The sequence below is a fragment of the Austrofundulus limnaeus genome, unplaced genomic scaffold (assembly GCF_001266775.1).
Source record: "Austrofundulus limnaeus strain Quisiro unplaced genomic scaffold, Austrofundulus_limnaeus-1.0 Scaffold74, whole genome shotgun sequence".
NCBI classification, from domain to species: Eukaryota; Metazoa; Chordata; class Actinopteri; order Cyprinodontiformes; family Rivulidae; genus Austrofundulus; species Austrofundulus limnaeus.
The window spans coordinates 1,117,412-1,131,957 of NW_013952476.1; the positions used below are offsets into that span (position 1 = coordinate 1,117,412).

General features: G+C 40.0%; 1 protein-coding gene across 3 annotated transcripts in view; it reads left to right on the forward strand.

Annotated features, from left to right (window-relative positions):
- The window catches only part of cep192 (centrosomal protein 192), a 47,772-nt gene that overhangs the window by 24,588 nt on the left and 8,638 nt on the right, over positions 1–14,546 (forward strand). For 2 of the 3 annotated variants that reach the window (XM_014010851.1, XM_014010849.1), the window contains exons 18-40: positions 191–332; positions 426–508; positions 586–858; positions 2,886–3,690; positions 3,794–3,908; positions 3,999–4,155; positions 4,695–5,334; positions 6,195–6,386; positions 6,525–6,673; positions 7,787–8,017; positions 8,217–8,342; positions 8,648–8,788; positions 8,958–9,021; positions 9,164–9,303; positions 9,546–9,638; positions 9,862–9,980; positions 10,173–10,355; positions 10,752–10,842; positions 11,428–11,607; positions 13,291–13,551; positions 13,670–13,791; positions 14,031–14,140; positions 14,358–14,517. In XM_014010851.1, coding sequence (XP_013866305.1) covers positions 191–332; positions 426–508; positions 586–858; positions 2,886–3,690; positions 3,794–3,908; positions 3,999–4,155; positions 4,695–5,334; positions 6,195–6,386; positions 6,525–6,673; positions 7,787–8,017; positions 8,217–8,342; positions 8,648–8,788; positions 8,958–9,021; positions 9,164–9,303; positions 9,546–9,638; positions 9,862–9,980; positions 10,173–10,355; positions 10,752–10,842; positions 11,428–11,607; positions 13,291–13,551; positions 13,670–13,791; positions 14,031–14,140; positions 14,358–14,517 — 4,577 coding nt within the window. The remainder of the gene's footprint in view (positions 1–190; positions 333–425; positions 509–585; positions 859–2,885; positions 3,691–3,793; positions 3,909–3,998; positions 4,156–4,694; positions 5,335–6,194; positions 6,387–6,524; positions 6,674–7,786; positions 8,018–8,216; positions 8,343–8,647; positions 8,789–8,957; positions 9,022–9,163; positions 9,304–9,545; positions 9,639–9,861; positions 9,981–10,172; positions 10,356–10,751; positions 10,843–11,427; positions 11,608–13,290; positions 13,552–13,669; positions 13,792–14,030; positions 14,141–14,357; positions 14,518–14,546) is intronic. The other variant, XM_014010850.1, reaches the window with a different exon arrangement.

Here is a 14,546-nt window from a genome sequence, read left to right on the forward strand (position 1 = left end):
GGGGTAAGGAGGGGAGGCTAGACCGCCCAAATTCACAGCCTCTTTTTTTCCGGTCTTCCCGGTCTACCAAGGACCCGGCCCGCCTCGACCGGGTAGTCTGGGTCCTCCGGAGAACCCGGCCTGTCGTTTTGGACACAGCCATAGTCTAATTTGTAATAAATCAGTGAAATCATCCTCTCTCTTTTTATAGCCATCCTTTGGTTACGTCATTACCTCTCCAGAGAAGAGGGAACCGTTCCCCCTCATTAACCTCTCAGCAATCTCACCTGAGCTAAGTTCTCCCAACAATGCCACAGTGGACCTCGGTGAAGCAGACAAAACTCTCAGCCCAGGTGTGTTTGCAGAACTGCTCGTGATAATAAACACTTTTGAAATGTCTCACTTTATGCTTTTCTGACAAACTGCTCATGATCATCTCCCTGCAGAGGACCTGGACAAAACTCTTGATGCTCCAAGTCAAAGGATGCCACCAAAAGGGGATACTGCTCCAGAACCTTCTGAATCCCAGGTACGTGGGTTTTTCACAGCATTATGTCATTATTTAGGCACTAAATATATTTATGACGTGACTTCACTTGTTTTTAGGACCATACTCTCAGCGCTGCTTTGTCTAAACGTTGTCAATCCTCAACATCTGAGTCAAGTCTGGGAAACCAAAGTGGTGTGTCCCCTGACAGTAACAGCAGTCAGCTGATGCTTAGTATCAGCACGATTGCTTCGGCCATTGTGAATGCATCCATCAGCACCGACCCGTCGCAGCTGGCCGCCATGATCGTGGATCTGTCCAASAAGAGTAGAGCGAGGAGGAGGCCAGAGCTCGCCGGCAGCAACRCAGAGGAAGCTGTTGCAGCTAAACCAGTAAGGCTGAGTGAACTTAGGATAAATAAGTTATTTGTCTGAAGTTAAATACTGATCTACTGTAAGCAACACGTTATGGTCTAAATTTTAGAAGCAGTTTGATGCATTGATACTGACAGTTTGAGCTTAAAATGAAGTAAAACTGATTTAAATTGGAAAGAATCTGATTTTAAAGGGTACATATCATGCAAARTCCACGTTTTTAGCTGTTGGATACATTTTGTGTGTACTTGGAGTCAYGAGGAGGCAGAAAAGTTGAATTTAGTCTCTCCTGGTGCTTTGTAGATATCTTTATATTGTTTTTGGGTCATATTTTTAACCCCCTTTCTCAAACCGGATTGGACTGGCCTGGAAGCCGGAGGRRGGCGGGGCTTGAAGCSTCTTAAAGGAACAGTAACAAAACSAGCTACCTTGAGRCACAGCTCAKAAAAGAGGTGAAAAAGGGGCTGGTAAAKTTAGAACAAGAAKGAATTCAGACCAAAGCATTGCAGTTCCACTTTATAAAGACTCCAACTGATGAATTAAATGTGAAAAAGAAGGATTTAAAAGCATCATAYGTCTACTTTAAATGTCATTGCMATTTTATTATCAGATCACAAAATCTTAGCAACTAATTTTAAAGAGAACTAAAAAGAAGTTTCATTAAGACAAAATCTGTTTGTTTTGTTTGCTTTTTTCTAATTTGTAATAAATTAGTAAAATCAAAAGAATCATGCTTTGTTCACAACAATCATGAGTGGGGCTGTGCGGTATATGTGGTAGATGGTAGAAATGGTATGAAGTTGACCTGCGGTAGAAATGTATACTCTACCGTCTTATCATCATTACATCATCACAGCTGTGTCAACAGGGCTGCGAGTGCAGAGACAACTGAGCAGGAGGAGTTCGAAATAAAATGAAGAAATTATAGCRTTTTAAAACACGTATAGAGAGAATAAATCCTCAAAATTTCCTCCTCCCGCTGTAGAAAAGTTACGTCGTGTCGCGGGATCATTTCCTCCCCTCCCTCCCCTCTCCTCTCCTCTCGCTGCACGTTGCACAACTGTAGTTTTTCACACCCAATTTTAGGAGAAAAAAATGTTTTTTATGTATTGTTACCCACAGATATTATTTTTAAAAAATACATGGACGTTTGTTCAGTCATAAATCCATCTTGTTAATGTAAAGTCGGCTTCTGCTCTGATGATGAAGATGAGAGCGCAGCAAAGCAGCAGCTGATAAGTTCAGCAGGCAGAAGCTCATTGTATAGCAGGCAGATATTAAAGCACAAATGTTGGGTTTAATTAAGATTACAGTTTTCTGAAAAAAAATGCTCTAAAAATTATATTATCTTAACTTTTTATAATAATTTTCTACCGCGATATATACCGTTACCGTGAAGGAGTTCAAGTTATACCGTGATATGAATTTGAGGTCATACCGCCYAGCCCTAAGTTGTTTGCCTACTTTCAAACACTGACAAGTTCATGTCAGACGGTCCTGGAGAGGGACCRGTTGAGTYAGTAWWATAATTCCCACATGTAAACAGAGTCAGAGGGATAACAGTTGTATTGAAGGTGCCASGTYGAAAGGRGAAAAGTAAAGTTCTCTCTTCTRAAAAGAAGCAGTGATTTAAAGCTGTGAGGACGAGTCGTTTTGGGGGAAGACATTAAGCATTATTTGCAAATGAGCTGTGGCAAGTTATTGTACCTGATCCCAGGATAGATTGTAAACCAGAACAAGGAATATTTGCTGTTTTCTAATTAAAATTTGATATAAACCCTGATGAGTTTGAGTTCCGCTAATCTCCAATCAATCAAAAAAATAAATAAATAAATAGAAAGCTATAGAAAAAATAGAAAATTAAAAATAGAAATTGTTAAAAGTGTAAAAATCTAAATTGAATACACAGGAAAAATCTCATATTTTGACAAGTATTATGGTTTTAAGTGGACTGCCTGGTAACAAGCTAATCATTTATGGTGTTTTTGTAAAATTTCTGTTGAAAACAATTAAGGACCAGATGAACTGTGTTGCATCCTTCGCAGGTCCTGCCTCATTTGGACAAGAGCGCACTCACAGACACCATTCAGAGAAATCTCTGTGCTGGAGAGATTACTGCCTTTGACATTGAGAAGTACCTGAAGAGCAGCAACCTGTCTGGTACCAGCGATTCCTCTGAAGGACAGGCAACTTTCGACTTGAGCGGCTGGGCTGAGAGTCTGAGCAGCTCACAGAAGAGCCGACAGGCAGAACATCCAGCAAAACAAGAGAACAAAGACTTGTCTTCAAGTACAAACTCTGAGGGAAAAGACCAAAGCGGGGGCMTGTCACTTGCAAATCTCAGCTCCTCAGCAGTGCCTCTTTCTGATGATCAGTTGGCAGCAAAAAGCAGCTCTGTTCCTCGCCCTCGAGCTTCTCTCAGCTCTTCTAGAAAGCCTGTGGATTTGGGTCAGTCCTCCTCTCTCAGATCTCCTGCAGACAAGCTGAACTCTTGTGACAGTGCTGCTGCTTYAACCAGGACTCAGAGCTTTTCAGGTAGAACCCAGTTACAGAATGATACCAAGCCAGGAGACAAGGACCTCAAAGCAGCAAACATGAGTTCTGAACAGGATTATAAAAGCTTACCCAGAACCTCCCCACGTGGCRGTAAACAGCAGCCTGGCCTTCCTGCACTCAAAGCCTCATCCCCTTCAAGCCAGAGGCTGAGGAGTGTAGGTCAGGAGCTCCAGGACAAATCTGGTGACTTTCCACAGAAGAAACCATCTGGGAATCTAAAATCTCCTAAATCTGTAGAGAAACACGCCGGCGTCTCCTGCCAGAACTCTCAGCCTCTAMAAAACTCCACATCTGGTAAGTTACAGCCAGCAGCACAACATCTGCTGTCAACATTATTGAAGTTGGTGAGGTGTCATTTTTACTCTTTGTTTTTCAACATTTACATTTTGTTTCTTAGGATTGAATAGTTTTCCAGAGCCATGTGTAGAGGAGACGAATTGTAGCTTCAGACCCTCGACCTCTCCTCTTACTCACTCCTCGCCAAGTCAGACTTCCATTCCCAGTGCTGACAGGTATCGCATCACTTGCTCCTGCAGGTTTAGGACAGATCGTTGGTGTCATTTGCAGTTTTAACTGCCTTTTTTTTTTTCTTCTCTTTGCAGTATGCGCTCACCTTATCCGTCCAACAGAGGWGTTGCCGACAGACCTCCAGGTCCTGAGATTTCTCCTGAGTCTGTGTGTTCCAGCCCCAGTCTTAGCAGGCTCACTTACATTTCAATGAATGATGGCACAGTTGTGCCCACACCTGAACGGCAAAAGGTACCGCTGAACAAACTGTGAGCTTCAGTGTGGAGACTTTTTGTGCTTTTTCAACTATTTGTATATTAAAACGTTCAGCCCGTTAATGTCATGGATGCCATAACTTTTGGTATTTCAGTAACTTATACTTTTTCAGGTATTTAGGTTTTTTTGGCCACTTTTTTTCTTTGAAAAAGAATGGAGCTGTGTTCACCATTCTTAAAACCCTTCAAACTGTTTATAAATCTTTACAGCACTTTTCACTTTTAAGTCTGGTTCTGCTGTCAGTCGTTCAAATTAAACTCACATCAACAGATTTGCTGTTGAACGTTTTCAGCTCCACTTCAGCGGCTTCCAGCAATAAGCAGTCACTCTACATTTTTGCAGGAAATACTAAATCTCTAGTTATTATTTCATTTTGCAGTTTTGAACAAATGTTGCAAACCTTTTACAATTGAAAATGATGCATTTAAAATGTTATTAAATGACTGTTAAGCTATTAAATTTGTCTTGTTGCTGAAAAGATAAGTACTGATTGTTCCTGGTTCTGTGTTCTACAGAATGACTCCACTATGGCCCTGAGCACCACCATCGTCAGGTTCAGTCCAACTCCTCCTGTAGAAGCAGAAGCACAGCCGAACCTGGACGACAACGGTGCATCCAAAAGCCTCGATAATGTGCAGCCTCAKCATTCTAAAAGTCTGGACCCCCTACCAGCACAGCCGTGTAAAAGTCCAGAACCGTCACGCAGCGGGTCTGCTCTGAGCTGCACCCGCAGCCACAGTGACTGTAACTACAAGTGTCCTGGTGACGTTTCTGCAGGATGCAGGAATCACCAGCATGTCTCTGAGTCCGGCGTGAGGAAGCTCATTAAAGTGGATTCTGGTTACAGTAGTAATCTGAACGTCCAGCAGACGAGCAGCTCTGCAGCTCCTCAGGTCTCTCAGGCCTGGGGCCTCGGACTGCCTCCTCCCTACTCAGTTGAGGGACTTCATTATGTCCCCATCCCCAGCTTTAAGTCTCAGTGTCCTGGCCTGATGGAACCGTCCCACAAAGGAGATCTTCAGTCCCTCCTTACCAGACGCTCCCTTGTCAACTCCCAGTTACCTCTTCAGTATTTAGGGCCTGAAGCTCCGCTGCACCCAGGTGCTTTTCATGTGGGCCCTGCAGGAAACAGTCTGTACACCGTGGCCTCTACAGGCATGTTTTATTTTTTAATCTAATTTCTTTAAAAACATTTGTCAAAATGATGAAATGAAACTATTTTTAAATCAGCTGATAGTGATACTGAGAGCGTAAAACTCCAGCTGGAATCGGCAATACTGATACTTTGTGCAAATGCACCTAATGTGTCTGGTAAATATAAAAAAGTAGTGTATTTAAATCACCGCTTCATCAAGAATACAAGACAGTAGAGTTACGAATTTATTTATTCATTTATTATTATTATTATTATTATTTTTTAAACTCAGAGGTATATTGATGTGTCCTCATTTACAACACAGCTGAGCTATTACAACAGAAAAAAAACAAACAGGGCACAATCATACAAAGTATGTAAAAGTGGTGTTTAAACAATAAAAAGGTAAAATAATAAAACCATTAAATTTTTTATTTAATTAAGAACCACTATAAAAATAAAAACTTGAGCCTTAATTTACTTTACATGAACATGTTAACATGAAAATACTAAACAAGTAACGTCTACAGACTCCCGCTGCACTTATGCCTGACCCAGGCGGAAGAAAAARTAGTTCCACCAACAGCATAGTTATTTTCCGCTGTGTTCCTGTTAATGATATGTTATCTGAAATGACTGAAGTATCAAAGTATCCATTTTTTTTATTTTAGTATTGATTCTAGAGCATGCTGGGATCGACATTCAGTATTGATCCACACATCACTACGAGCTGCATTTATTTCAGGCCTGTGCTCTGTGTTGTATTTAGATGTTTTTTTTAAATATATTGATACACTTTTGTGTTATTTACTAAGACAGGCAAACAAGCACAAACACTTTACTCTCTCCATTTTATATTTACTTTATTAATTTATTTTAGGCATCCCAAACTGTCGTCTTAATGTGGGACACATTCATCCCCCATCAGGGCCGTTGGGGATTCCTGGAGCTGGTGGGCCTCCTCACCTCCGCATGCCTCATCAGAGTCAGCATGAGATGGGAATGATGGGGAAAACTTACAGTCATTACGGTGCAGAACCTCTGGTGTCTAGCAGTCTTGATGAACTGAGAGGTAGCAGTGGTTTCTGCTTTTCCTGTAATCAAGTTTTATACTTTTAACCACTATTTCAGTTTTGTGTGTTTTTTTAATAGTCGGAAGCAAAACGTAAAATTATATATATCTTTTTACTAACTGTCTCTTCATCCTCAGACCAGGTAGTGGTGCCCGAGGAGCTCTGGTTTCCTCATGCCTGTTGTGTTGGCATTGCCTCACAGACCTCGCTCAGCCTCTTCAACCCGTCTGAGAGGTGGCAGCAGGTCTCCATCACTGTCACCAGCCTGGCCATCGATGGAGAGAAGGTTAGCTGGAGCTCGTGTGACAAAGTGCAACACAATAATTAGGGTTGGGTGGTTGGACAATGTATCCACCATATGATCAGAAATGCAGTTTTTTTTAGTTTTTAAGCGATATTTTGCTTTTAATTTGAGCTCATTTAATTTACCTTTTTAATACTTTTAATCTGTAAATGACTGTAAAAATCAAATTTGAACCTGAACATGCTGGGAGACACCCTGATCTTGTGCAAAACTTTCTTTAAGGTGTCGGTGCAAACACTCAGCAGGTGACATCCTGCAGCCAAGACATAATAGGACCTAAAGAACATTACTTTGCTGTGAGCAGATAAAATTCACTGCAGTGAGTTTCCTTACAGGTTAGCTGTCTATTCAACACCATGGCTTTTGGTTTATAACGTGAGTTATTAAACATAATCTGGCCRACAAATAAACCACTACACTTGTTAGATTTATTTTATGGTTATCTGTGAAAAGCACGGTCACTTCTCTCCTGCACCCTGCTGAGCTCGCACACGTTATATGTATCTTTTAAATATTTATTTTTAATTCAACTTGCTGCATTAAGGCTCATGTAGCCACAACTACTTAAAATCTCTAATTGAACTGTCTGAGACCCTGTGCCGTCACTGCTCCACAGCTCAACAAGAAAATAGTTTGTTTTAAGACGTTTTTCCTGCATCTTCCAACTTTCTTAAGTACTGCGCGCTGTGACGATACAGACATTATGTTTGAAGTTAACCACACTTTCATTAGAAGGTTTTAACATGCTGATAACTCGTTAGTATCAGGTCTGAGCTGACTGCACTGATCTGGTATAATTCTTGTATAAAGGATTGTTTAGGTCTTATTTTTAAAAACAATCTCAATTCAGTCACTCATGTTTTCCTTTTGGACACATGGCCAAMTTCCTCAGTCATAAAACAAAACAACTGAGCAAATATTCAGCCCATTGTTGGTCATCAGATCACCCAACCCGAACAGTAAAACCAGAGTTTTGTCCAGATATCTGTAAAATACATAGGAGGGGAAGAACTTCTGGTTACTCATTAGTCTGGTTTAACTGACAACACTCAAAATGACTGAGTGATTTTTGTTTTTTCTTCCAAATCCCTGCAGGTGGACAGCTTGCCTTACCAGTGGCTGATGGTGAAAAACAAAACCATTATTGGCCCCAAGAGTACAGAGGAGCAGAAAGTGCTGTTCATCCCTCAGCATCCTGGCGTCTATCARTGTATTCTGAATGTTTGCTCCTGGCCAGCGTCTGCTGAGCCCGAGCTGGCTGCCAGAGCAAAACTCTTTGCCAAAAGAGTGGTGCTTGTTGCTGTTGCAGAGAATCCTGCCTTAGAGGTGAGAGCCTACAGCTTGGAGATGATGGTGGTTCAATAAGACTTTATTTTATTATTTTATTTATAAAGTTTATTTATTTATTTATTAAAAAAAAACAATATAAATTCTATATACATTTCACTTTAAGAGAAACGGGCTGCTGCTTTTGTCAAAATGTTCATAATTTTTATTTATTTATTTATTTATTTATTTTTTTCAGATTGAAGTGAGCAAATCTGGCTCTTTGGATTTTGGAGATCTACCAGCAGGCAGTGCTAAATCACTTCCTCTGAAACTGCTGAACAGAACCCACGCCACAGTACCCATCCGCCTGGTCATCAGTGCAGTGAGTTAAAACGAGTCATAAGATGCATACTGCTCTGTAACCGTGACCTCCAGTGGCATCTGGGTGCTGTCTCAATGATAAAACTATGAAAATAATTAAAGGTCTCATTTTAAAATGGCTTGTGAATATACAGTAAATATACTAGTTAAAAGAAGATTGTGTAACTTAATCCCAGTGATCTTTAAAGCAGTGAAGAAGCAAATGTCAAACAGTGTTTATAGTTGTTTTGGAAGTATGCTCAAACAAAGAACTCGGACTAGTCTGGATTTCAGTTTTCCCTCATTTCGTGCCTTTTGTTTCTTCAGAATGCCACAGCATGGCGATGCTTCTCCTTTTCCAAACAGCCGGTTCTTCTCACGTCTGAGGCCGCCCAGCAGGCTGCACAGGTCGCCCCGGTGTCCTCGCCCTCAGTGATAAATCATGTGATGCACGCCAGCTATGGAGAGGTACGAAGACCCCAAAGTCATTACAGTCAGCATCCATTATTTAAACGATTCAATTATGTCTTTTTGAAATGTAGAAAAGTTGAAAGGGTGTGCTGAACAAGGACGTTATCTGTTGAATATTAAGTGTCATTTGCTTTTCAGCATGTCAATAAATGAATAATTCTTTCAGAATCCAGAGAGCTTCATGGTTTGGATTCATTTCAAGGCTCCTCAGAAGTACATGGCTTCTTCAGGTAATCAGCCTTGACTGAATGCTTTACGGAAAAATGTATTAAAGTCACCAAACCTGCATTATTTAAAGGAATATCTGACTTTACCATCTGCAAATGAAACAAAACCATAAAATTATTCTTTTTCTTTCTCCCTACTTCTCAGGAGAGCTTGGTCCGGCTGATGAGTACGGTGCTCGGGTCGACATCGAACTGGACTCCCCTGGTCCCAGTCGTGTTATCAGAAGTATTCCCCTCAAGGCCCGATCTGGAACTGCAAGGGTCCATGCTCCTAAAGACCTTCAGGTACCATAACTTTTGTCTTGTTCTCAGACAGGATAAAGCTTAACTTAATTTACATTCGTTTTATCCGACTTATAAAACCTTTTATTGCACCTTTCAGAAACTAACAAGGTTTTAAACCAACACAACATAAAGACTCTCAGGCTTTGACCTGCAGCATTGTAATGAAAATGTATTCAACTAGCAAACTATAACAAAAACAACAGTTATTAAAGTAAACTCCTTTTAACTTCTTTTATGTCTAGACCGTTCACTTTTGTGTCCCTGTGGGTAAAAGCAGTGAACAGACGGTGCCATTAAAGAATGCAGGAAACATTGATGTTCAGCTGAAACTCAAGGTAATTCGTGTCTTAACTTTTTGTTTTTATCAGGTTAAGGTTTTATGCAACAACTCTGACATTTGGGGCTCAAGACTTCCAGCAGTGATATTTTCAATCTTTATTGTTTTAGCATTTTTTTTATATGGCCCTTTTTGTCTGTCGTGTATTTTTGTTTGCTTAAACCAACTTTTACCATATTAAATGTATCTTAGCTTTTGGCTTTCGTTCATTTTGTTTACAGATCAGTGAAAACAATGATTGTTTTGCTGTGACACCAAATGAACTGACCCTGAGTGTTGGAGAAGAACGGGGCATTGTTGTATCTTTCAAAGCACAAAACAACAAAAAATATAAAGAAAGGTACAAGTAATACTCAGATTTTCAATTCCAGTCTATATTTTATATAAGAAGGTTTTGTGATAACACTGAGAGGATGTAATGGAATGAATAAAACACCTTCTTTATTTAAAAGGTAAAATCTATTCCAATGAATACTGAAAGTCCTTCAGGTGTAACCTGTCTATTAGAATAAACTTTGTCATCATGTCCCAGCCTTCTCACAGTCCTGGTGCTCCCGTTGGGCCCTCAGTATGAAATGATGCTGAAAGGAGAAGTTCTACCTTCGGACTCTGGCCGTGTTCCTGTCTGTGCTCCTGCTCTGACCAGTGACGTCCCACCAATCCTTTCTAACAAGCAGTTTGTGGCCTGGGGAGGGGTGACCCTGGGACGAGCTGTGTAGGCAACACTTCAGTTTTTTATTCATTTCGCTGCTGCTTTGTAACAAAAAAAACTTTTCTCTGGGTTTTAGTTAATCATTGGAAAAATAATGGATGAAACAAACTCAAGACCCTGTGTTCCACCAACTAAGGCTTTTTAATGTTATAAAAGAGGAGAGAAGTGTCTATGGGGGGATTACCCCTCTGAAGCTACTAAACACAATAGTTTGTTTGGACTCTAGTGAAGAGTGGGTCAAAAAATAGACTAAATCAGAAAATGTTTCTTTGTAACCACATTCAGCTTGATTCTAGATAAATACTGACTTCACTGTTTGGACTCTTAATTTAAAAATGTCAGTGATTTAGGTTTCAAACATAAACAGACTCCTGCACTAACAGCAGCTTTGATTTTTAGCCAACAGAAGCTGGTTTTAAGGAACAACTCGAATGGCACCACGCAGCACCTACGCTTACTCATTCGTGGTCAAGACCAGGACTGTTTCCAGGTAAATTCTCACTAGTTCACTTTTTTACACAGAAATGTAAAGATTCAAATTATTTGATCAATGTTTTTCTTTGTGTTTTTGTTTATTTTGAGCTGACTCAGCAGAACCAGTGGCAATTTTAGCCCTTTTTTTAGGAGTACTCAATCACCTCCAAACTTGAACTCGGCCCCACTAAAATAAAAAAAAAAACCTATCATTTCTGTTTTATGAGGAAGTTGTGTTCTCAAACCTTCACTCCACAGCTGCTTGATAACATGAATAAATGTCTCGCAGATGTTGGCAGGTCTGATGTGGACCTCTGAGATTCAATATACAGCCGATGGCTGTTATTTAACTTTTGTATATGAATGTATGTAAACAAGCAGTGAGATTTAGAAAATAGCACCAACAAAAATCTTCCCTAAGGCCTGAGCCCGAGACGAAGGAAGTCCCCCATAGGTCAGATCCTAGAATTGCTCCTGTGCAGAATGCAAACTCTTTGTCTTTATCTAAAATTGTTTTTAGCTTTTCCTGTGCAGTTAAAGTTCAGATTGTATCTTCAGGATGTCTTCAGGTGTTCTGTACTAATTATGACACGTTCTTCAGCTTCAGAGTATGTTCAGCCCTGAGGAGTGTCTCACCCGGCACGGAGAGCTGTCCATCCGTCCCAAGGAAGATGTGACCATCCACCTGCTGTTTGCCCCCACCAGGGTGGCGTGCATGCTGGCCAAGCTGGAGATCAAACAGTCCGGGGTCCGGCCTTCGCAGCCAGGGGTCAAATTTATTGTGAGGATGTAACTCATCACTTTATAAAGCTGTCTGGCTTCTTCTCTTAAAGTCATCAACCATTTTTTTATTATGTTATTCCTTTTTTTTTTTGTTATGTATGTTTATTTATTTACAGGGTTCCTGCAGATCCTTAAAAAGTCTTAAAAGTCATTGAATTCATCAATCCAAAACTAAGGCCTTAATTAATCTTAAAATGTCTTAAATCAATCTTTCAGTAGTCTTAAAAATGTCAGCGCATTGCATCTAGGATGATTATAATTCATCTCAAATATTAAAATAATTGGTAACATTTATTTTTTTAAGTATTCACATGCAGACATTCCCCTTTGACATCACTTCTTGTAATTTCACATGGAAACATCTCAACAACTGTCCATCTGAGCAACGTGAAATTTGTTTTGTATTATGTTAATAATGCTGTCTTTCCGAAAATGCATTCACTTTTCTTACAAAATATTGATGTCGTAGGCACTTTAAGGTTTCATCTACAGCAAATTGGGGTTAAGACCCCTCTGTGGGTCCTAAAACTCCAAATTTTGGGTCGTTAATTTAATTTCTGGAAATCCTCTAAGTTTAAAACTGACTGCTAAGAATGTTTCTGCTATAGTTCGATCTGGATAAAAACAATTGGTCTATTAGCAATATTTGAATACTTCAACCAAAAAATACTTTGATTCATGAGTTTCTGTCATCGTTTTTATTATTTTGTCATTTGTGTTTATTATGAAATTGGTCTTAAATTTAATTTCACTCGGCATTAAAAAGTCTTAAAGTTAACTTTCCTTAAACTGTAGGAACCCTGATTTATTCATGCAGGACTTTAGTTGTGTTATTTTATAGGCAGTTTAAATTTGGGGCTGTTGTGCTTGTCGACACTAAACAGAAACAGCTTTTCTAAATGTGAGTAACGACTGATGTATAGATGTGCTGCTTACATGTGACGCATCACATCAAACTAAGATTAAAATTAAGTCAAATTTGGTGAAATGACCTCAGCTCATATTCAGTTTCCTGTTATTTAAGCGAGCACTTTGTCTCCTGGATCATCCAGATTACATGAATAGTTCCAAAATAAGTCTTGATTTGCTTTCCTAATCAGGATATTGAGTTTTAGGTTATTTTAATGAGGAATTTTTGTCATTTTAAAACAAAAACCTCAAACAGCTTTACTAGCTCGCTGAGAAAATGACAAAAATGGAAGGCTTTTCTGCTTAGGTTCATGGTTTTTTGTTGCTACTGCTCAAAACAGAGCTTCAGAAGTTCTTTAAGATTATATTTCATATATCATATTTCTCCACACCACTTTGTGACTGAATCTTTGGTTCGATGTGACGGCTCGAATCACAGAGCTGACCAAGGAACTCCACATCATCAGGTGTTTTCATTCTGAAAAGCCACAAATTTAATTTATTTAAATAGACTTTATATTGACTGAAGTTAACACAAAACAAATATGCAACAAATATTAAAGGTTTATTTACCTTTACAAATACACTGCCTGACCAAAAGATGTCAYCTTCAAACGCCACCCAATATAATCAGTCCAATCACGTCTTTAACAAACTCCTCCCACAACAAGAAACTCCCACTTAATGACTGCATAGGAACCCCCCCCCCCAAGGTTAAGAACTCTCCCAACACATTATTAAATAAATTAATTTTTAATGTTTCCATCCTCAGATTCCTCTGTCTGGCTACGGTGGTACGAGCAACATCATCCTGGAGGACCAGAGGAAGCAGGGCGATGGCTACATTGCAACGCTGACCGACGTTGCTGTCGGTTGTGTCAGTAAAGTGTGTCTGTGTGTAAGAAACACYGGCTCCAGAGCAGCCTTCGTCAAAGCTGTGGCTTTCTCCGACCTGCCAGCCCGGTCAGTTCTGGAGCCCTCTGTCCTGAGCCTGGCCCCGTCTCAGTTTGTCCTGAAGGAAAGGACGCAAGAGGTGAGAGGGGAGCTACTGCTGGTGGGAATCTCCCATCGTTAAAAAAGGAAATCAAGCTTTAGTCAAGTGCTAGAAGAAGCTAGAGTAATGCCTTCCTTACTAATGTGTGTGCTTGCAGGTGGTCACGGTGCTGATGAAGTCCACCCAACGAGAGCAGAGTCTGTGTGAGTCAGCAGAGTCCCCTCTGGCCACAGTCTGCCTTTTCTGTGGAGATGAGGTCTCCAGGCAGCAATACAGGAGGTGAGATCTTAAAGTATTAGTTGATTGAATTTATATAGCACTTAAACGTTTAAAGTATAAATGCTACCAAGTCTGGGAATTGGTTGTGGGTTATTGTTCATTTAAATCTGGGTTGCCCTCAGGAAACTCTCCAGTTAATTTGTCTTATAACAAGAGGGAAATTGTTTTTGTGGTCAGATTTGAGCAAAGCAGTGCTTTAATAAATAAATGTTGTTCAACATGATTGTGTTTTTGCTCAGATTACTTCAGAACAAACCAGAAGCCRCGTGGAAAGCTCTGTCTGAGAACAGTTTGCTGAAAAACATCGACTTCAATGAAAAGTTCCTGGGGGAGGAACATGTTAAAGAGGGTGAGACGTTCACAAATGCTTTAACTTTGATCTGTAGACCACTTTGAGCAATCTGCAGCATGTTCACACAATTCCAGATCAAGTGGGAATTATAATACTCCATTACATTATAATATAATAAATCTATAAAGTAAAGAAATTCCTCTGTTGCCTCCTTCAGATTAGCATTTGTGTGTGATCTAACCTGATTTTAATCAATTATTTGTCTTTTCTGCAGCATATGACCTACCACAGAGGCCCAATGAGGCCCACATCTTCTACAGCAACATGAGTAAGATGATGGTCTCACTTCTGGGTCGTACAAAGAATCCAGAGTGTGACCAGAACAACCAGAGCAAACTGCCGCCGTCCGCCAGACAAAGCTCAGAGATCGAAAGGTAACATCACAAACCTTATATATATATAT